Below are 23,227 nucleotides of genomic sequence, written 5' to 3' on the forward strand. Positions count from 1 at the left end.
TGTCAATGAAATGCAAGGCAAGTGAATAATAAATGCTTAATTATCTAGAGAAACCACAGTAAAGTTGCAGGACAGTCTAAACTTTGCTCCAGGCAAGCAAGAGTATGAAAAATGACTTGCTTAAAAATAAACTAGCTTAATTCATTGACCTTTTTTTTGAAACTCAGACCATCTTTCTTCATTGGATACAAATAACATTTGTCTCAGTGGAACCTGTGAAAATAAGCTACAGAAAAATACTCCTTGGGAAAAAAAATCTATGTAATGAATGGTTTCCTTTTAGAAAAATTAAGATAATATGTGCAGTCTTTCTGGAATGCCTTCATGGAATTGAGTCACGTTTATACCTCCTGAATCAGTGATAAATTACAAACACACAGGGTCTTTTTTTAAAGTCAGGATTGCATAGATTATCATTTCCACTGCCAAGGGGACTGGCCAAAGAATTTTCATAGTGCAGGCCTTTGAGAAAAAAATATTCAAATAACTCAGGCAGACCAACAATTCTAGAGTCTGCCCAGACAGTTTTGCTCAGTGGTTGAGCATAGACCCGGGAACCACGAGTTCAGTGGTTCGATTCCCGGTCAGGGCACATGCCCGGGTTGCAGGCTCGATCCCCAGTAGGGGCCGTGCAGGAGGCAGCCGATCAATGACTCTCTCATCATTGATGTTTCTCTCTCTCTTCCTCTCTCTGAAATCAATAAAGATATATTTAAATAATAATAATAATAATAATAATAGATATATTTTCCAAAAAGAATGATTGTCTAACTTTTGGACATTCTAGTTTGGAAAGCAGAGAGCTAATATCGTAAAGGTTGTCTGTGATTATATGTATAATCATGGAAGCTCAGAGAAGGGGGTTCATTAGCGCTGGACACCACCTTCCTGTAAGCGAAGGTAGTCCTGGTGCACAGATGCCAGCCCCCGGAGAGGCTGGTGGGAGGCGTGTACAAATACTCCATCTGTTTCCTTGTAAGTCGAATTCCACAAACATCGCTGTGAAATAATTTCCGCTGGGCTCAAGCAAAAAAGATCACGATGTCTCTTTTTAAGAAATACTATTTTTGAAAAAGAGTTTCAACCGTAAGTGCAGGGATCTTACCTAGTTCTCACCGTGCGCCCTCGTGCCTGGCACTGTGTTCTGTCTTGCAGTCGTCAAGAACCACATTACAAATGGACCAATCACCATAGGCCGCGACCAAAAAGACGGCCCTGGTTAGAAAGTGAGCTTCCTTGGGAGGGTTTCCAGGCTGTCAGCTTCAGAACCCAGGGGATCTGGGCTGCTTTTAAGATGCTTAGAATGTGCCTTTCAGTTCTCTTCCGATATCCAATAGGCATCAGCATTTGATCATCTCGTTATTTGAGAACAGTAGCTATGGCATTGCTGATAACAGACCAGGGACACAAGGATGTTACATAAGAATGTTAAACAACAGCCCCGGCCGGTGTGGCTAAATTAGTTGGGGACCTTCCCATGCAACAAAAGGTCACCTATTCAATTCCCGGTCAGGCACATGCCCGGGTTTCAGGCTCGGTCTCCCGGTTTCTGGAAGTAGTAACTTCTCACTCATGGCCTTGGCACATAACTCTGGATATTACATTCTGTTCAGAAAATCAAGGGAAGGAAAGTAATATTTATTGATCACCGACTATATGCCATTTCTTTATTTTTTTTAGTGACCATGTAAGCGGGTGATGCAGTCGTCACTTTGCATAAGGGAAATAAAAGATCTGTACAAATTAATTTCTGGAAGTTACTCAGGTAGTAAAAGTCAAGCCGGTTTCTTGACCAGATCTGTCTGATTTCGAGCTTTCCTGCGGTGGCCTTCCTAGCTCCTAACAGAGAGGGTTAGAGAAAGAAAACGAAAACAGAAGTCAATGAGTCCAGGGGAAAAAATAAAAATAAAAAAGAGTCTCTAAACATTTTAATGTCCTCTTTTAGATTAATGTCTCTTTTTAGTTTATTAAATAGATAATTATAAATCACCTCCACTCCCAGGGATGGAGTGATATTCGGAGCAGACATGGCCCTGACTTCCTGGAGCTTGTAGAACAGCTAGAGAGATGTCAGCATGAATCAGTATGTTAGAAATGCATCCATTGTATATTTTCTTGTTTATTGTTCAAAGTGCCATGAAGAAAATATGTACAGGAGTGAGATAATTGATTTATTATTATTATTATTGTTATTTGAAGGATTGTGTTGAATTTTATGAAAGTGGCAAAATATCAGAACATTCTTGAATAATAATAGCAATCAGTTTAGATGAATGAAAATATGGATGATTCAAGAATATTGCATGGGGGGGTCTAAAATACAGCTAACTGAACAGGATCATTTGTCTCAAGAGAATCAGTTCTTTGTTTTTCAAAAAGCTGGGAGACTTCTCACTTGGAGAAAAACCCTGATTCTTAAGAAATTGTGAGTATAAGGACTGGTCTGTATTCCCTTACCGTTAGAAAATTTTGTGGTTCTAATATGGACATAAATGGATATTTCTAGTCATACAGGTTGAATCAACGTTTATAAAATAAGTGGATTTTTCAGACTTTCTGTGCCTGGCACCATGTTTAGAACAATGACACAGACACAAGTCGGGAGCTCTAATAAGCAGGGCTAAGGAGTGTGTAGCTATGTAAAAAAAATCACTTTTTTAATCATTTAAGAATTATACCAGAGTCACTTTACAATTTGTGGTTATGTGTAATATCCCATTCAAAATCTTAAATGGGATTATTTTATTACAAGCTAGGCTTTTTTATATGACCGTGAGGAGCAGAAATGTGGAACTCAGTAAATTAGTGATTTTAGTGTTCATAAGGTTAATAGGCTTGAGCTGGTTGGTAAATGTGAGCCTAGCCATAATGACGTAGATTTTTTTTTATATATAGATATATTTGGAGAGTTTCTTTAAAAGTAGTTTCCATGAGCAGTAAAATTTTATTGCGTGTGACAGGCTACTGTTGGAACTTTCCTCCCCATCCCATTAACTTCAGTAATGTTGCCGTGGTATTTATTATCTACCCTCAGAGCTACCTTTGCACTCTGACAGGGGTGGATCTCCGTAGGACAGGAATCGAGGTGGCCTAATTGTGCTGTTTAATAACAAATATTCATGAGCTACGAATGCAAAAGAACAACGACTGTATTTACATGATGAAACGAAATGCAAATCGGATGCCCTTGCTCTTGCTCTCAGCAGAGTATACATTAGCAACCCCAGACGCAAACAATAATAATAGAAAACACAATTGTGCACCAGGCCTCAGACAATAAAGCTAAAACATGCAGTAATTTCAAAGAGCTGGAATCAAACCTCGCTGGTCCTTACCCCTCCTTTGCAAATATGGGCCGAGTAAACACGTCGCCCCATCTAGTTCTTATAGGATGAACTTTGCCTTCTCTGTGGCTTCAGGCCAGTCACTTGAGTTTAGATGCTTTAATATCATTCTTATCAACCATGTTTTATTAACTTCACAAAGTCATACAATAGTCTCCCCTTATCTGAGGGAGATCGGTTGCAAGACCCCCAGTGGATGCCTGAAACCCCAGAGAGTCCCATACCCTATATATGTACCATGTGTCTTTTCCTATATCTACATACCTAGGATAAAGTTTAACTTATAAATTAGGCACAGTAAGCCATCAACATCAATAACTAATAATAAAACAGAATAGTCTAACAATAGACTTTAATAAAAGTTATGTAAATGGCTTTGAGGCCCTTAAAACGTAAAACAGGGGTTCCTTGAACGCAATCACTGTGCTATCACAACAGCCCATCTGATAAGCAAATCACTAAGTGACTAACAGACAGGTGGCATCTACAGCCAGGATACTCTGAACGAAGGGGAGATTCACATCCCGGGCGGGGTGACGTGGGGTGGTGTGAGATTTCATCACGCCACTCAGAATGGCCTACAATTGAAAACTTATGAGTTGTTTGTCCCTGGAATTTTTATTTAATACTTTTGGGCCAGGGCTGGCTGTAGGTACCTGAAAATGCAGAAAGCAAAACCATGGATAAGGGGGGACAACTATATTTTTAAAACCTTTCTCTTGCGAGGAAACTGAACAAGGATGGTTGACAATCAGGCAGAGAAGATGTTGGTAGGGGTGGTGCTCGGCCGAGGTTTTTATCTCACTGCGGACACGCAGCTGTGGCAGTCTTCAGTCGTGAGAAGGCAATCTCCCCTCCCCACGCTGTTCCAGTTCCTGTTTACCAGGTACACCAAATTGCAGTAATACAATATTACAATTGTCATAATGGAATCTGTTCTAAAATGGCATCAATTTCTATCACACTGGAAAACAGATATGTGGAAATACAGGCTTAAAAACAGCATTTGTCTTATTTACATTTCGCGTGAACTCTAAAGTAGGGTGCCTCCCACTCTCTGGCAGGTAGTTATTGAAGACTGTCATCAAAAGGAACTGAAAACTGTGGAAAGGAAGCAAAAAGACAAACAGAACTCCATGTTGCGTGCACTTACTTATAACAAAGCTCAGCCTCTGAGTGGTCACCGCGTTTCTGAGACAAAGGCCCAAAGGGGCCACGACGTGGCTGAGAATTTCAGAGGAGACAGCATGGCCTGTGAGGCCCTGACCGGGAGCTGTGGAGGGGCCGTTGGGCTCGACGTCTGTCTCACACAACGTTCTCTAGCGTGTGCCCATCACTGAGACAGTTCATATTCCCGAGACCCTGTTCTTTATTCTAAGGATGGCCGATCACAGCTACTTCTAGAGCTGTTATAAAGCTCAGATTTTGAGAACATAGCGTGCTTGGTACGTAATTTCCACTCAACTACTTGTGTTCCCTTCCCTAACAAAATTTGGCTTTTCGTGGAAAAGCATTAACCCAAATACCACCCCCTGGAGTCTTGCATTTCTCATTCCTGGGTTACACCAACTGAAATTGTGGGTAACGTAGATCATTGGCGTCTAAGTGAATTTGGGTGGAAAACTGAAGTTCGTTCACGTTGAGGGCACTCACAAAAAGTGAACAAATAAAAACAAAATAAAACAGCCCTGCCCTGAGCATCTTGGTGGAGCAGGGCTAGAATGCAGGCCAGGAGGCCCAGCTGTCGGGCCCCATCCCTGGGGAGGTGAGTGGGAAGTGGCCTTTCAGAGCCACCTCCCAGCCCACCCGCGTCAGATCCCGGCTGCCGCATCGTCCCTGCAGCGCGCCTGGCTGTCGCCTGGACAAAGGGCTGTCTTTCTCCGCGCCGACTGCCAGCACCTGCCGTCGAGTCCACCTGTCTCATTTTCCCATGCAGCCGTTTCCATAAACGTCGAGGTGCTGAAATCTTACACGTGCACGTATTTCTGTAAGAGCGAGAGGAAGCGACAACAGTGATGTGACCCCGCGCTGCTCGACGTGCCTCGCGGGCGAGCATTCATCACACCGCGCCCCTCCCGGGGAAGTGGGGCCCTGTTGCTCCGGCTCTTGAGCATCCTGGGGCCGGAAGGCCCCCCCTCCCCCGCCGGAGAGATGGGAAAGTGGGGGAATCGGCTGTAATTAGGCCCCGCACACCTTCAGAAGGGGCGTGCGGGGAGTCATTCCCTTGTGCGCATTTGCTTTTACGTCAGGCTCCCCATAAGCCCTCGTGCGAGCAAAAGATGTTCATTCATGCATCGAGTCGCTGAAAAACATCACGATGTATTGAGAACCTACTGTGCGTCGGGTACTGTTCTAGGGGCTCGGTGAGCACCGGTGAACGAGCGAAATCTGTCGGTTTATTGCCTGTGGGCGGAGATGCTGACAGCGGGGTAAGAGGAGGGGTGCCAGCCACAGTGGCTGGTACTTCGCAAGGGCTGGCCAGGGAAGCCGCACTAGTCACTGGGCATTTGAGCAGAGACATCTCAGTGCTGTCGACGGTGCTCCTAGGATCCGGCGGGTGCTGAGAGTCTCAGTACGGGGCTGTCCTTTTACAACAAGGAATCCTGGAAATCGCTTCTATCTGGCCTTACGGCATTGACCAAAGTGTTCAGGAGACTGAATGAGGGCTTAGTCATACAGTTTGGGAGAGAAAAAGACCGGAGCAGGGACGCTTGTACAGAAATGAAGAAGCGTAAAGCCTCAGAGAGTGATTTTAACAGAGAGGGGCAGGCCAGCGAGATGCTAACATGAGAAAAGCGCACGCGGAGGACAGATGCGGGGTGATGAGTGTTGTGAGGGACGGGGTGGCTTTTCATTTCAGCACAGTCGCTCACGCCGGCCTCACCTTTTGGATTGTGAGCTGTTCCACACCTGAGAACTGTCCCTCATTTGTCTTTTTGTGTCCAGCCCCGAGCACAGCGCGTGTTTCGTTGGAGGTGCTCTCTCCATGGCCACTGATTTGAGTGGCATCGTTCAATCTTTTGCAAAGATGAGAAGGTAAAGATGGTGGGAGTGGGTGACACGGCTCCTTTCCTCTCGCTCCGCTGTGATGAGAAGTCAGAGTTAAATCTGAAGGATTTTGACAAAGTTAGCATGAGTGTGAAAGACCACTGAGGAAGGAAGGAAGGTTGATTTTCTGTACACTGTCTTCCTGATTCCCTCACGTAAGAATTCTTTGAATATTAAGTTCAGTTATACCAGAAATGGACCCCTAGAATTCCTTCGTAATAACGGATCGTTTGCGTTCATAAACATAGCGAGGCTTACGAAATTTGCCTCTAAATATATAAAACAACAAAAATAATTTCACACTTTGGGAATATGAAATGATCAGTCAAGGAGGTATTGAAATGATGGCCAATAGGTTCAGAAAGAGTCAATAGCATCCCCTTATGGTTGGACCTCTTGGGGGCCATCACTTAGCAATGATTCCTGGGGGAAAAGAGAGAAAAAAATTTAAGATCTTAGTAATTCTCAATACAGTATTCCTCTATCTACTCCACAGTATATTTTGATTTGCTCTATACGTTTTCAGCAAATGTATGTTCTTTACAAGTGTGGGCGCAGAAAAGCGCACTATTGCTTACGTATGTGCTCACCCAGAGAAATGCTGGCATCGGAGCTAAAAAATTCTGGATTCCAACAGATTTCCTAGTCCTGTGACCTTGAATAAGTCGCTTATTATGCTGTACTTTGAAAGAGTAGGAGAAGCGTGTCTTCTAGGCTACCTCACACACATTCCCGTGATTTAACACTTGGCTCATCTTAGAAAGAAAGGTTCAGTGTTTTTCATTTAATGCAGGGAAATCATGATGAGAGCGGCTAGGTGATGCTTTTGAAGTTACCCGAAACATAAATGTCAGATTTGAAGGTAAATTTATTCCTTTGTCCTAGCCCAAAATGTTTTCTCGGATTCACATAATTTCTCTTACGTTTGTTGCACTCATGTGCACCCACAGAGGTTCCTTGTAGAGACGGCATTTTATTCAGCGTTTCACTGCATAAAATGACATCCGCAGGTAGGGACTGCAGGGCTTGCATTCTGTGTCTTGTGAGAAGGTCAAAAACAGACAACCGTAGAAACCTCAGGTTCTGTAATTACCACGAGCAACCGAGAGCTTAGAGGAGGTAGTGTTTTAAACCACTGCGGGCATCTGCTGCAGAGAATCTTACACATGCAGAGAACCTCGGTCTGCGCAACCAGGCCTCATCCTTAGCAAATAAGAGGTAATCAGTGAGCGTCCACCGAATCGGACTGGAGAAAGCAGACATCTAGAGAAGGTAGACCTTCACCACCCCTTCATTCATGCAGTCACACGCCAAATATGCGTCCCCCAGATAGGCATTCCCTTCGATTTGTTGGAACAAAGACATTAAAAAGAATTCTACAGAGTAAATGGAGCCTGAGAAGCCTTTTGTTAAGAATCAGGAAAGAGAAAGAGAAGCGGGCGTTGTAATTTTTAAAATTATAAGCAGGGGAAGGAAGGTGTACTTATTTGTTACAGTTTTTAAATTTTAATGTAGAAGTTAAAAATCATAAGCCGCTCAATGTATTTGAAGAAACCGAGCTCTGATGTATTTTGACAACTGTCACTAGGGGAACAGTAGATCCATGAAAATCTGCGCCTCCTAACCCTCTGTTAACTCTCTGGTAACTAGAGCACCTCCCTCACTTTGCCTCCCGCCTGGTATTGCCTCCGGCTTGCCTGCTGGGAAGGTCAGCGGCCTCTTGTTTACGGGAGTCTCATGATCTCTTTCCTGGAGGGACCTGGAGATCCGGTCCCCTGTGCTTGCCTCTCTATTATGGGGCATAATCAGATCTGGATTTCCATATTCACCACGGCCTGTGCTAATCATGGTTAAAATTGGCCAGTGCCTCTGAGAACCACTTACACTGAACGGCTCTCGCTGCTGACATATGTCTCTCTCATTTTTTTGTTTGTTTTTTTTTCCTGCAAGGTAAGCATAACACTCCCAGCTTTACAAATGAAAAGGCTGGAGCCCAGGAAGCCAACGAGGTGTGAGCCTGGCGGCCCTGTGGCGTGTAGATGGTAAATCCTTAGCATGTAGGGATTGTGCGGGGAACCCACTCGGGCCCTCCCCTGCATCCTTAGCGCCTGACACAGTGTTTGATATATAGTAAGTCCTCAGCAAACATTTGTGGGATGACAGATTTACTCCTTGTGGGTTACTGTGGGACACTACTTCTTACTCTGTGCAAAATAGAGCCCGGGGCATATTGTTCCACGTGCCCTCCGTGGCCCACAAAGGGGAGCATTGACCACAGGGGTGCAAATCATTTGGGCTGCGAAAGAAAATTTTTTAGATAAAAAGAATAATAAAAAACACCCCTAAAACTCATTATAATAAGCTAGAGTGAAAAACGGCCGAGCACCGTGGCAATGGAAGGTAGCTGGTGTCTTGCACGGACACCGATGTGACCGTGAGGGGATCACGCAGCAGCACTGTTGGAGAAGTGGCCTGAAGAAAGAACGGGGACGATTCTATTTTGAGAGAGAATGTGAAGGAAAGGAGGAAAGTCACTCTGCTGGGAAGAGAGAGAGCTAGGGCCCCAGAGGGGAATGTAGGGGGGTTTCAGAAGCAGAACTTGCAAACGGCAACAGAGAAGCAAAGGGGGGCACTGGCTTGAAAGGCACAGAAGGACTGGTGAGGTTATCTAGGGGTAGCTGGGAGCTCTGTGCCCTTGGATTCCTGTAAACGAATCAAGTTGTCCGAATGTTAAGGGCTTCTAACATGCAACTCCTCTCAGCACGTGAACTCTTTTCGCTTTTGTACGTCTCCATGTTTTATACACAGCTTTGACTGGTAAGAAAAAGCAGGATAATTGTAGCAGTGGTAGGAAACCCTAGAATATTGTGAAGCCCCGTCTGGTTGCTGATCTTGACTTTGAAAGGAACGGGGCAAGTCCTCAGCACTTGTTTGATGCCCTTTTGGGCAGCTACCATGATTAAAGGGAGACCCTCCCTTCCAGGCCAAAGGCCTCTCGCTGAAGCAGACCTCTCGCTGAAGTAGACGTGCCCCTCTGACTGGTGTTAAAGCAATTGGAAGCAATTTGTTGTCCCTGAACTCTGGGCCTTGGGCTATGATATTTTATAAATGGGGACCCTACCTAGCCACACACAGAACGTATGCAGTGGTCATTGGTTGCTGAATGCTCCATGACCCGTGGGGCAAAGGCATGACTTGTTAGCTGGAAATTTCTCTAAGAATTTCAGTTTGAGGAGTTAGTTAATTGGGAAAATGTTATCAGCAAAGGCAACCTCTTTGCCAGTGTCTCACTTACTCTCTGCATTTTATAGATACTTGCAAGCAGGGTCAGTGGGTCGATGGGAATTTCCTGAGTGATGTCACTGAGTTGGTTTTGCAGCTCTGGGTTAGAAATTACTCAGAGCAGAGCAGCAATGACTAGCATGTGAAGCCAGCAGGCAAACCTGCCGAGCCGGGCACTCTGACGTCAGCGATGCGGGATCATCTAGAACCTCCAAGGTGTGGGACAGACAAGTTGGTGAAGTGGGAAATGCAAAGAAGAGCATTAGGTCTGTTAGACTCTCAGCCATGTTGAAGCTCACAGAATATAAATCAATTAACCAAGATCACAGAAGTTCATATGTCTTCATTGTTGAGCAGAAACAGCAATTGTTACCTAACTGGATGGTTGTGACTAGTAAGGTTGGGGTGATAGAGATAATAATTATCGTAGCTACTCAGGTGAATGCCTACTGTGTGCCCGTGTCTATACCAAGCACCTTAAACACACGTAGACTTTGTAGCTGTGCAGGGCCTGGCACAAAGGAGGCTCTGTGAGATACGGAGAATTATTATTTTCACTGGGACTGATCTTCACTATCACTCAGCAATACTGTGGTGTCAGTGGTAGTTATAGCCTTACTAACAGTGATCCACTAAGTACTATTTAATTATTGGCTAAATAGCAACATAATATATATGTTATTAATATATATTAACTAATAGCATAAATAATATGCATTATCTTTCTTAATAATCATCTTAAGAAAACAAAAAGCGAGAACAATGTTGAGGTAAGCACTACCTCTGTGTAGCAGAAGAGAAAAGAAAACAGAGGCTCGAAGGCCTTAGGACAATTGCCCAGGTTAATGAGGGCCAGAAATCAAACCCAATGCGTGATGTCAAATCCCGGGCTCCTCAAACGCCACGTTCTGCTTGACTATATGGGCAGGCTGTGGTCAATACGACATGATGTGTCTGACCGAGAACTGGGGCCAGAAAGTTCCAGCGGGACGAGCGCGGGGTCGGTACCAGCCTGGCCTCTGGGGGATCACTTCGATCCACTTAAAATCTGAGTCTCTGTTGCGCTCGGTGAACTACGTTACATGCCGTTTCATGGCATAAGAGACCTAGGTGTTCAAATCTCTGTCGAACAGCCGAGGAGACTGAGGTTCTAAGAGCTGAACAGAGTTGCTTGACGTCCTTTAGACTCAGGTCTCAATACCGGCTCCATTTCTCAATGAGCCACCGCCCAGCCGGTGCTTCCTCTGGACACCCCTGCCGCTCTCCTCCGCCGAAGTCCTGAATTGTAAGAGAAAACATCCAGTTTTTAGCGACTTTCCCTCTGCTCCTTTAGACCACCCCCATACATATTATCTGTATGATGAGTTGTTGGAATTACGGCCTAAGGAAAGAATAGAGCCAATTCTTCGCAGAAATAATCCCACTTGATTGAGGGGCCATTAGTTCTGAATAGGAATAATTGCAAGTATTTCAACGTAACAAGAAATTGGCAGCGTGAGTGGCATCGGCCCTCGGCCAGCGGTGTGTCGGTGCTGCACGCGGTGGCCTGTGCGGAATCCCTTAACGGGAACCCAGAGACGGCCCAGGCACCGGAGTCACCGCGCAGTGTGGGCAAAGCTATAGAGACGGCGTCGCTGTTCGCTCACGACTATTTTATATCTCATTTCCTACGGATATGGATATAGACAGGCATGTGAGCCACACAGTGGGGGGAAGGCAGAAGTTCTAGTTATTCAGTCAAAGAATATACTGCATCGTGAGACAGGAAATTCACACGCGAAGAAGCAATTTGTACACATTGAGATACTTGATAGAGCCTCACGGTCTAATTTAGAGCTTGCAAGCCTACTGCTCTCTAGCAACAGTTTCCAAACACGAACGGGGAGAGTCGAGTTAAATATACATAAAATCTATGTGAAAGAAGTCACATCTGTCAGACTCATGTGAAGATGCTGCGATAATCTAGGAGGAGATTGTTGGGAAAATATGGCACTAAGCGTGATGTGGAGGTTTTTTTGGCCACAGGAGAGTAATTATTTCACTCAGGTTTATAACTAAGATTCTTGAGAACCATGAATATATACCGAGGCATTTAGTAAGTAGCTCAAATGACAGTCATGAAATGGGTAAAGTATCGAGAGAAACAAGGAGAACCCCTGGGTTCTTCAGTCTACAAAACATACTCACCCAAGTGTTTGGCCCTTCCTCTGGCAAACTGGCATGGCCTTAAGATGTGACTCTTGGGCCCGGCCAGCGTGGCTCAGTGGTTGAGGGTCAACCTATGAACCAAGAGGTCGCAGTTCCCTTCCCGGCCGGGGCACATGCCCGGGTTGCAGGCTCGATCCCCAGTCGGGGGCGTGCAGGAGGCAGCCAATTAATGACTCTCATCATTGATGTTTCGCTCTCTCTCTCTCTCCCCCTCCCCCCCTCCTACTCCCTTCCTTTCTCTGAAATCAATAAAAACATATTTAAAAAAAAAAAATGTGATTCTTAGGATGGGATGGAATAGCCCTCAGGCATTTCTTGCAGCCGTAAGGCCGCAGACTTAGGTTCAAATCTCGACGCCCTGCTCCTCACTTAGTGGCTCTGTTACGTTGTAATTGTGTCTAAAGGTCTCTGGTCCCTGTAGATATGGTGACTGTTAACTGTATCCAGTGTTTGCATCCTCCAGCGCTGAGTCCCCAGAGCAGCTAGAAAAAAACCCATTACCATTTTTATTTTGCCTTTCTTTCTTCACTGACTCCCACCTTCTGGCTTTTCCTTTGAACTACTTTCTTCCCTCCTCCATTGGTTGAGTCCCCATCGTGTGCCAGAGATTGTGTTTGGTTCCGGGGATGCATGAGACACGGTTCCCGCCCACAGCCATTTACTCTCGGGACAGGCTGAGGTCATCGGGGAAGCGACGAAACGGAGAACAGACCTAGAGGTGAGAGCCACGGGCCGTTCCCAGCAAAGGCGCCCCGTGGGAAGGAAGACAGTGGCCGGCTCTCCCTGCGAGGGCTCCTGGGCCTCTGCAAGGTCAGGGCTGGACCTGAAAACATGAATGGCATCTGAGAGGCCCAAGGAGGCCAAGGGCGGCCCAGGCGGCGTTATCCGCACAAAGTTGTGGAGGCACCAAAGTACGAGGGGAGGCCAAAGGAAGCTCAGGCTCTTGCTGGGCTGGGCATCCGGTGTACATACAAATCGGGAATGGTTATGGTGGACACCCGAAACTAACGCAACGCCGTGAGTCCATTGTATCTCAGTTATTAAATAGCCACGTGCTGTGTAAAATGTTGTGGGCAAAGATGAGAGATTTGTAGAGATTTGGATGCAAATTTTTGTTTTGTTTTGTTTTTTTTACCTGGAAATCACTGTGGAGACATGAAGTTGGTGAGGGATGTTCAGGTCTCCTAGCATCACAGAACGTAAACTTTGTTGCTAATTTTTAAAATAAGTTTATTTTTATTATTACATGGAATTAATGCCTAAATTTTATTTACATAAGTATGTATGGATAGATATATATTGATAAAATATGAATACAAAGTTATATATGAATATACATCTGATGAGGGTATATGCACATACATATGTATGTGTATGTATACATTTGTAAATATAAATACAAAATATGTATATATTTACATATATATCTGTGTATGTACCTATATCTATATATAATATCTATCCATGTATAAAGTAACACATTTGACTTTTTACCTCACGTGTAATAATATCAAACTGAAACTCTTGTTTAGCGTTTAATAGCATTTTACATAAGAGATTTGTGAGGCTCAGCGAGTTTCAGTGACCTGCCCAAGATCACATGGCTGGTAATATTCCTACCAAAATAAGTTCTCATGTATCTAACCCCAAAGCCCATTTTTCTAACACATGCAGTCCTACGGTTGCCAGGAGAGACTGGGGAAGTTTACTGTAAGGAAAAGAGAACCTTCGATTCCTTTACAAAAACACATCACATTATCTTTATGTACACTCTTTGCATAAGCACATTAAAATATAAAATAATGATGGCAGGTATTATTTTTTAAATGAAATTTAGAAATTATTATCAGCATTTTATGTTGCTACATACATTTTTAACGTAAGTTTACATATCTCCTTAATATTGTATGCCTTTGATCTATGTAACCTTAACCACTAACTTAACACTTGCCTATTATTACATAGTTAAATCGCTTGCTTTTGGAAAATATCATACCAAAAGTGAGCACACTCTACAAAGGTGAAAAAGGAAAGTTTATAATTTCCTTGGAGTAAGCTCTTAGTTTTAAAAATTCCAAGTCAAAGTTTATAAATAACCCTTTGATTATGGATACATTGAACCTATTAGCTTTCCAATTATATTGTTATATTTTACAAAAGAACCAGCAATAAATGAGTAATTTAGTTTCTCCAAACACAGACAGCTCTACCACCCATCGATGGCTGTCTGTCTGTCATCTCTTTATGCATCATCTATCAATCTATCTCTCCCTCTGCCTATCTTATCAGCTATCATTAGTCATCGCCCATCTAGCTCATTTATAGTCCTAGTCACGAAGAGAGGAAAATGCAGGAGCTTTTTGTACCTGTGGAGGCTGAACAGTTTTCTAATGTGTCACTTTCTCCTTTGTGATCTATTTGTGCAGGTTTGACATGCCTGAAGTCATTACATTGAAGCCATTGTTCAGGGATAAGGTGGGCATGTGTTGAAGCAGCTGTACCCCTCATTCCTGGCAGCACTTGGCACAGATCCCATGGTTAGCAGAAAGTATGGGTGAGGCATCTGACCCCCCCAAAAAAGACTTATTGCCAGTGAATGTGTGCCACTTAATCTTATCCATAAACTCTCCCCCCGTCACAGATAGTAAGGTAATAATTGCACATGGAAATGGCAAGCGTTTTGGGGAATGACAAAGCTAGGGGTTTCAGAACCAAGATAATGGGCTCCACAAGCCTTATTCGAAAGCCGAGTCTCCCCAGCGTCTCCCATCGTCTGCAGTCTGGGAGCGGCCCAACCCGGGGGGCCCACGACGAGAGAATGACAGCAATCAGCCGTCCCCGTGACAAAGGCCTTAATCAGCATCTCCATGCCTTTCTCACGAAGCCTCTCAATCTGGTGATAGCACAGGAATTATAAAAAGAAGCCTTCGTGACGGGGTACGGAATGCTTCTCAAACGATAACACCGAAGACAATGGGAAGAAAACACACACACGCGAGTTTTAAATTTTTGAGATGCCTGAGACTGGATCCTAATCAGCAGCTCTCTCGGTGATGGTGACGAGGCGGGCCCGAGGACAGCCGCGCAGCGCCCGGAGGGCTCCGGCCCGCCTGGGATTTAAATTCTTCAACCACTGCGCCGGGGAAAGCTCCATTTGATTGAATAAATTTAAGATAAAACCGTGTCTTTTAAGGTACAGGGGAATGAAGCACCAGAAATAAATGAGAAATCTAGTTTCTCCAAATACAGACCATTCTATCACCCACCTATCATCTATCTATCATCTATCTATCTATCTATCTATCTATCTATCTATCTATCTATCTATCATCTATCTATCCATCCATCCATCCATCCATCCATCCATCCATCCATCCATCCATCTATATCTATCTATCATCTATCTATCTATCTATCTATCTATCTATCTATCTATCTATCTATCTATCATCTATCTACCTATCACCTATCTATCTATCTATCTATCTATCTATCTATCTATCTATCTATCTATCATCTATCTACCTATCTATCTATCATCTATCTATCTATCTATCTATCTATCTATCTATCTATCTATCTATCTAATCTATCTATCATCTATCTATCATCTATCTACCTATCACCTATCTATCTATCTATCATCTGTCTATCTATCTGTCTGTCTATCTATCTATCTATCTATCTATCTATCTATCTATCTATCTATCTATCTATCTATCATCTATCTATCATCTATCATCAATCATCACCCATCTATCTCATCCACAGTTGTCCTCGCAGTCAGTCTCCGCACCGTAGAGTAATGAATGCCAGTTTCCGAGCAAGACGGCTCCCCTTCCCTTTAACCCTCCTAGGGGGTTCATCTCGATTCCCATGCCTTCCCATTTCCTCTCCCCAATGCCAGTTGTAGCCCCTGCATTGAATTAAATCCATGGAGAATGGGCTGCTCTCTTCCATTGCTTTTTCTGATTAGATTTTCAAAATGAAGTTCCAGGGAAACTTCTGAAATGTATTTGTTTCCATCTCTTTTTCTGAATGGACTCTGCGGTTGGTGTTCCTGGGAATCCAGCAGGGCCGGCTCAGCTTCCTGAGCACCAGTGGTGGTGGTAGTTTATTTCCTTCTCACCGTAGTAGAGCCTCCCATTTTCAAGGGAAAAAAGAGTGTCCCCAGGATATTCTGTGACTTCCCCAAGGGTGACTAGTGAAGGGGGTCTGAGTCTAAATCCTAGAACGATTGCTGACTTGGAAAGTCACGAAAGTCAGAGATGGGATATTTTTCGTCAGATCAACTCCAAGTCATATCCTGAAATTTCCATTAAAAAAAAAAGAAGTTGATTTTCTTTTTTGTGATGTTGTTCATAGTACATTCATAATTAGGCAGCGATGCACCTGTAAGAAGTAGTGAGTTGGACCTCTGTGTGCTAATAAGAAAGTATCTCAAAGACATCCATGGGTGAATAAAGCCCCGGAACAATGCCTATATCACGATGATATTTGTGGTTAAGCATTTACACACATGCACATTTGTATGCATGTACGAGTGATGGCCTTAGAATTATACACATCTGCTAGCGATGTTTATTTATGAAAAAAATTATAAGGGTAGGGAGAGGGCAAAATGCATATTTTTAAAATAAGTTCAAGATCTATGCAAATTTTAAATCTTTAGCAAGAAAAATTGGATTACTGGTAAAACATACAAAGAGGCAGATGGACCAAACCCTGAAAATGTGTGAGAAGGAAAAAACACTGACATTTTTACACTGGTGATTGTATGTTATTTCATATGATTTTATGCTTTGCTCTGTTTTTTCTATACCTGTCTGTTTTTCTCAAGTATTAATTTCTTTTCCAATAGAGAAGATGGAACTAAACAATTAAAATACAGCTGCAGTTGAACAGTACCTTAGGATTTAGACACTTGCCTGTATTACTTCTGATTGGTGATTTAGTCTTCTGAGTTGATTGTAATAATGCATTTACCTCTTTCATCTCTAACATATTTGTGCCCTTCAGAATAATTTATCTTTGACCTCGGAGCCTTCCAGCTATTTGTGTATTTACTCCTGTTGTGGAGGGATTGGAGTCTGTGATAAATTGGAGGATTCTTTCACTTCCAGGGCTTCCCTGGGTAGACGAGGCTGTGTTATGATTTATACTTTAATTTGGTAGGAAGAGCATGCCATTCAGTTTACTTTTGAATGTATATTTTTGCAAGTTTAAAAAAAAATTATAAAATTGATTTTTGCAAGTTACCCACTGCTGTGTATGACTGCGATCTTTCTTGGTGTTGGCAACACAAGCGCACACCAGCTAAATGCCAAAAGAAAACAGAAAACTACCTGAGTGGGACCTTGTGCGTACACGTGTGTCTCCGTATTTGTGTGTCTGTGTATGTGTGTGAGGTTCACTCATTTATTTTTGAATGAGCTGTCTGCCTAAAAGTGATTCTCCCATTTTTCCTCCCCCCAGCAATTATAAAAACTGCCCTCCCCAACATGGACAGAGAAGCCAAGGAGGAGTACCTGGTGGTTATCCAAGCCAAAGACATGGGCGGACACTCCGGTGGCCTGTCTGGGACCACAACACTGACAGTCACCCTTACTGATGTTAATGACAATCCTCCAAAATTTGCCCAGAGTAAGTGAATTTCCTGCACTGGATGAGAATCTAAGTGCAATGTTTTCATTTGAATTTATATTCTCATTTTCAGCAACATCCAAAAAGCCGATCGCAGTCCGTGAGCGCTATATAGTATGCAAGGTGTGGCCGTTCACATGTACATGTGAAACTACCAAGTCTCTCGTCATTTGGTACTAAATGCATCCCTCATTTTACAGATTTTTAAAGATGTTGAAAATATTTCCAAGTATCGAGCATGTCGTGAAGTAGGTGGAGCTGAGAATCAGAACCAGCGAGCGTTATTGCAAGATGTGTGCTAATGTCTCTACTGTCCCATGGTACCTTCCATTAAGGAAATTTGAAAGAATGAGTAAAATGCTCCTCAGACATTGTTCTCTCAATAGCCTCACTTCTTGTATAAAAGAAACAAAACCTCTAGCGTCTGAGATGGAAAAGGCAGATAGATACGCAGTACATTTGCTGCAAAATATACACCTTTCCTCAACTGCGGGGACATCGGTGATCACTGACTCGATGACCCTGCCCTGGTGCAGACATGCTCGGCCTCAGGACCCTCTCCACAGCCCTCTGGGCAGCCCCCATTAGAGAATCAGGGAGACGGTCATGATGGGCCAGCTCTCCTGTCCCCTCAGAGAACCCCTTTCCTCTTGGGTATTTCTCAGAGTGAGCTGCCGGAGAGAGATGATTTGGGAAGGTCTTTCTGGCATGGAGGCTCTTGAATTGAGATGTGAGTGATGAGGTGGAATGAGCTGAGGAAGGGTGAAACCAAGACATCGGGGGAGGGACACTGCACCTGGAGGAAAGCGATGGCCCATGGCCCTGGGCAGGAGGGTGTAGGGCCTGGGTGGGAGTGAATCGAGTTTCACAGCAGCTGGAGCACAGGGGCTGGAGAGTTAGGTGAGACAGGAGTTGGCCGTTGGATTTGTGGTCCATTTTAAGTACAGGGCCTTTATCTTAACATCATTGGGAAGCATTAAAAGATTTTAAGTTAAAAAAAGAGAGAGAGAAAGAAAAGATTTTAAGTTGTAGCTTGAGTAATAGGATTTGATTCCAGGGAAATCAGAGAAAATGAAAGCTGGCCATTTTCCAGTGTCTCCTCCACGTTGCAGCCAGTAAAGGGGTGGCTTGTAGTCATCCATGTACAGGGGTAGGGACCTTTTTTCTGCCACGGGCCATTGGATATTTCTAACATCATTCATACAAAATTATTGTGGCTATGAAAAACGCTCCTGGATTTATTGAATTTCGAGTTCCGCCTGCGATTGCCTTGGCAGGGCCAGACCAATTGATTTTGCGGGCCTTATATGGCCCATGGGCCAGACACTCTCCACCCAAAAGGTGATGTCAGTCCTGGCAAGTCAGGAAGTCTCAGTGCAGGTGGAGGAGCATGTGTGGTTGTGATAGATATTCGAGAGGTGGTGGTAACAAAAATCCAAGGATAGGTTGCATTTTCCGTTGAGGAGGTGAGTTACCATATTTCTGACCTGAGAGACTATTAGATGCATGCTGATGCTGTTGGCTGGGAGAGGAGAAGCCATAGGAGAGCCTGTTTTTGAAGAGAGAGAGAAAGGGAAAAGAGAACAGAGAGAAAGAGAGGGAGAGAGGCAGAGGTGGGACTTGAAAATGATGCAGTTGTACCTTTGAGAATTTATCTTCAGAACTCTCAAGGTAGAAAAAACAGAAAAGGTGCATTTTCACTGAGAAATTTCACATCTGGCCATTGATCAATCGGGCAACCATGCAACCCTTCTTAAGGACATTACTGGAATGCAGGGTACCCTTTCTCCCATCCTATCCCCAATCTCTTATTTCCTTCCCGGCTGCCATTACAGTTAATGCTCTAATATGCAAGTCTTCTTTCTCAGAAAAGGGATTGTTTCAATTCAGCAGTGGCAAATGAGGTTCAGAAGTGTTCCCTTCCTTAGAGGTAATAACTGTTAAGTATGATCACACTGATGGAGATGATGGGAGTGAGCGAAATAGAAATGGGTAAAGAAACGTTCCATTTGCTTGGTTTCCCAAAGGCTCTCTGAGTCAGGACTGGCGGCCAGGTGACGTCCCTTGCTGGCTTATTTACTTAATGAGCACACCTGAATGGAGCATCTCCAACGTTACCTGGAATCTAAAGTCTGAAGGAAATGGAATCATTACACCAATTATGAGAGCGCTGGGAGACTTGAGCTCAGCATGGTGATTTTCAGTGCATACCTTATGGCAAAACTATTTGGAAAACATCGTGTTCCCCAGGCCCATCATTTCATGATTCTGAGGGACATTTTTATGCCATCATTAAATAAAAGTGCGTTAGTGCCAGAAGAAAACCTTACCCGTCATCTGAACTGATCTTGTTATGGTGGGCAAGCTGAGCCTTAGTTCATCCAAGGGACCCAGTGATTGAGTTCAAACTACAATTAGGTAATGTCCTCCACATTTAATGTTTCCTTTTGGGTTTATGGTTCACTGAGAGTTTATTTTTCCCTTGTTTTTGTTGCAAGGGGACTAAAACGTCCTGGCCGTCTGGGCTTGGATTGCCCAGAAACAGACACTGAGACAAGAATTTGATTCTAACTAGTTTATCTTGGAGATGGTGCCACAAAATGCCAGTAGGGAAGTGAGGATGCGTGTGAGAGACAAAGACAGAGAGCCAGTAATGTGCCTTATCAAACCAACTACCACGGTGGGTGACTGGAGTTTATCTCATTGCAACTGGAAATAAACAAGTAAAACCAAAAAGTAGAAATTATATTCTACCCGAGAGGGGAGGAGCCCAGGATATTATATAGTAAGTCCTGTGAGCTTCTGAGGGCTGCTTCTGTGGGACGTTGATTCTCTGGCAGCTCTGGTCTGACAGGCAGGGGCCAGGGGAGATCTGAAGGCCAGAGGAGACTCTCAGGCCGATAAATGCAGGTGTTGGCAGTGAGATGCAGGGCAGGCATGCACTGAAGTGGTACTAGCCAGGGGTTATGGTCCCAACAGCGTCCCCTGCACCAGTGACAACCAGGAACACCAAGACAACAATTGAAGGGGTTTGAATAAAGATGTCACTAATCAGCCACATTTTACTGCCCCCAGAGGAGAAGGGACCTATGCTGTAATTGTATTTTGCCTAGAGAGTTTGCAAGGTAGGGTTCCCGGTCTTCAGAGCAATGGGGAAGGACTTTAGTAACGAGAGGATTGTTTCATGTGTCTGAACAGCTTGCTGCAGGGCGCAGCAGAAGTTGAGTAATTGGATTTTATCAAAAATGGTCTAAGAGCATGTAAATATAAAGGTAACTTCAAAAGTGATTTTCCGTGTGTCACATGCTGCATCTTTCTGTTACTGTTTTATGTTGGGCAACAGTGAATATCCCCAGGGGCAGCCAATGTGATTGTACAATAAATTGGAAAGAACATTCACATAGATTCGCTAATATCCTGATATAACTCTGCTCCAACTTGGTAAACATATGATTGAATAAGTTCTATATCTCAGAAGAGTCACTACTTCTTCTGGGAATTCTTTGTCTCTAACTCATTTAAAATATTATAAGCCCTGGCTGGGTAGCTCAGTTGGTTAGAGCATCTCCCCGATAATGCCAAGGTTGCAAGTTCGATCCCCAGTCAGGGCACATACAAGATCAACCAGTGAATGCATCAATAGGTGGAACAACAAATAAATCTCTCTCTCTTTTTCTCTCTCTCCCCCTCCCTTCCTCTCTCTCTAAAATTGATCCATCAGTAAGAAATAAAAATAAAATAATATACATTCCACAACAAAAGGACTATTTTTTGTCTTTCCTACATTGTATTGGAAGCATTTACAGGAGTGCTCAGAACAAAGGAGGTGCCCAATAAATGTTTGCTAAATAAATGAATGGACGAATGGAATCTGCGCAATGCTCAGCGTTTCTCCTCTTTTCTAAGGTCTGTATCACTTCTCAGTACCTGAAGATGTGGTTCTTGGCACTGCCATCGGCAGGGTGAAGGCCAATGATCTGGATATTGGAGAAAATGCACAGTCATCGTATGACATCATTGATGGAGATGGAACAGCACTCTTTGAAATCACCTCTGATGCCCAAGCCCAGGATGGCATTATTAGGCTAAGAAAGGTAAGCTAGGGGAGATGTTGTTTCAAAATATCTCTTTGAAACCTGAGTTTTGAGGTTTACGGGAGTTGGGTAGACTTCCTGGCATCATCTTAGAGCTGATAGACGTACCTCGTCTTTAGCTGTGAAAAAGAGTTTATTTTACACCCCTTACCCCTTGGCCCCGTTTTCTGTATCAGCTAAAGCTCTGGTAAAGTCACCATGGTGATGCCAGCTGCCCATCTCACCCATCATCCCTCCCATCTACACCAGGCTGCCGTTCCTAAGCCGCAGGGATCTGTAGGCAAGTCAACACTTGAAAGGCAACCCTCAAGCAATGAAGGATGCAGACTGGTTCCGGTAGACAGGTCCTAGTCTTTGAAAAAATTATTTTGAGGCATATTGTCTACGGTTCTGAAGAGGCTTTCTAATGCAAAGAAGCCTCATTTGCCCACAGAGGTGGTCAAGTTCAATAGCTTTTTTTTGGTTTGTTTTTTGTTACTCTTCACCCAGAGGATATTTTTTTCCATTGATTTTTTTAGAGAGAGTAGAAGGGAGAGGGAGAGACAGAGAGAGAGAAACGTCGGTGTTAGAGAGACACATCGACTGGCTGCCTCCCTCATGAGCTCCAGCTGGGGCCGGGGATCGAGCCTGCAACTGAGGTATGTGCCCTTGATTGAAACTGAACCCTCAACTCTTCGGTCCTCAGGCCAACAAAAGCTCTAACCACTGAGCAAACCAGCTAGGGCTCAAATGGCTTTTCCTTTTTCCTCTATGTTTACTCTCCCCATGTCTCTCTCCCGCTTCCTGGGATATCTCCAGAAAGCACACTGCAGCCTTGATTGCGGGCTCTGCTTTCAGGGAAACCCTAAGTCAGCAGTAGCAGCAGCTGCAGGTATCCGGCTAGTTTTGGCCCCTGGGAGAACAGTGCCAGCCCTGCTTCCACTGGGTGCCCCCCTCCCCGTGCATCGAAAGTCCAAGCATCACATTAAACGAAGCCCATCTGGGCCTTGCTCCTGGGTGTGGGGCTAGCACTGGAGAAAGAGACATCTCCATAAATAATGTATAAATGATCTATACGATTTGCGACTGCTTTTGCCAGCAACCATTTCTTTCTGTAGTGCTGAAAAATTCTGTACAACGTTTTCCGTATCTATTTTTTTTTTATCATGACATCTACATTCATAAAAATGTTGAGAACAAAGTTTGTTATTATACAGACACGGGCATTTGCAAGGAAAAACGCCCTTGTATTCTCATCGTGAGTATTTTGTTTAATATTGCTCTTTATATCTCTTTCAGGAAGTAGTACAAATTAATTTTTAAATAGTTTTGCTTGTTCATGAATAAGAAATAGATGGTGGATCGCACTATTGGGAGCCTGCAATTTTTCCCCTCTGTCCTGATCAGTATTACACGGACGTAATTCCAAATTTACTCTGTAATTCTCTGTCATGTTGCACAAGGATCTGCCTTCCAATGTTCATGCTCTTAAAATCCCCCACTGAAGAGATATTGGCAACGGCAACCCAGGGATTTCTGTATTTACTTTTGGATACAAAATAAATTTTAAGATCAATTTTGAGAAAAAATGGCTGCATTTATTTCAACTCTCTATTGAGCAACACTACC

At 43.8% G+C, this 23,227-nt stretch overlaps 1 protein-coding gene across 1 annotated transcript in view; it reads left to right on the forward strand.

Annotated features, from left to right (window-relative positions):
* Positions 1-4,084: 4,084 nt before the first annotated feature.
* Positions 4,085-23,227, forward strand: part of CDH8 (cadherin 8) — a 130,030-nt gene continuing 110,887 nt past the window's right edge. The window contains exons 1-4 of the mRNA XM_087827418.1: positions 4,085-4,180; positions 4,409-4,598; positions 17,358-17,525; positions 21,432-21,619. Of these exons, the coding sequence (XP_087683544.1) occupies positions 4,085-4,180; positions 4,409-4,598; positions 17,358-17,525; positions 21,432-21,619 (642 nt within the window). The remainder of the gene's footprint in view (positions 4,181-4,408; positions 4,599-17,357; positions 17,526-21,431; positions 21,620-23,227) is intronic.

This window comes from Miniopterus natalensis, chromosome 18 (assembly GCF_054644295.1).
Source record: "Miniopterus natalensis isolate mMinNat1 chromosome 18, mMinNat1.hap1, whole genome shotgun sequence".
In the NCBI taxonomy this organism is placed as follows: Eukaryota; Metazoa; Chordata; class Mammalia; order Chiroptera; family Miniopteridae; genus Miniopterus; species Miniopterus natalensis.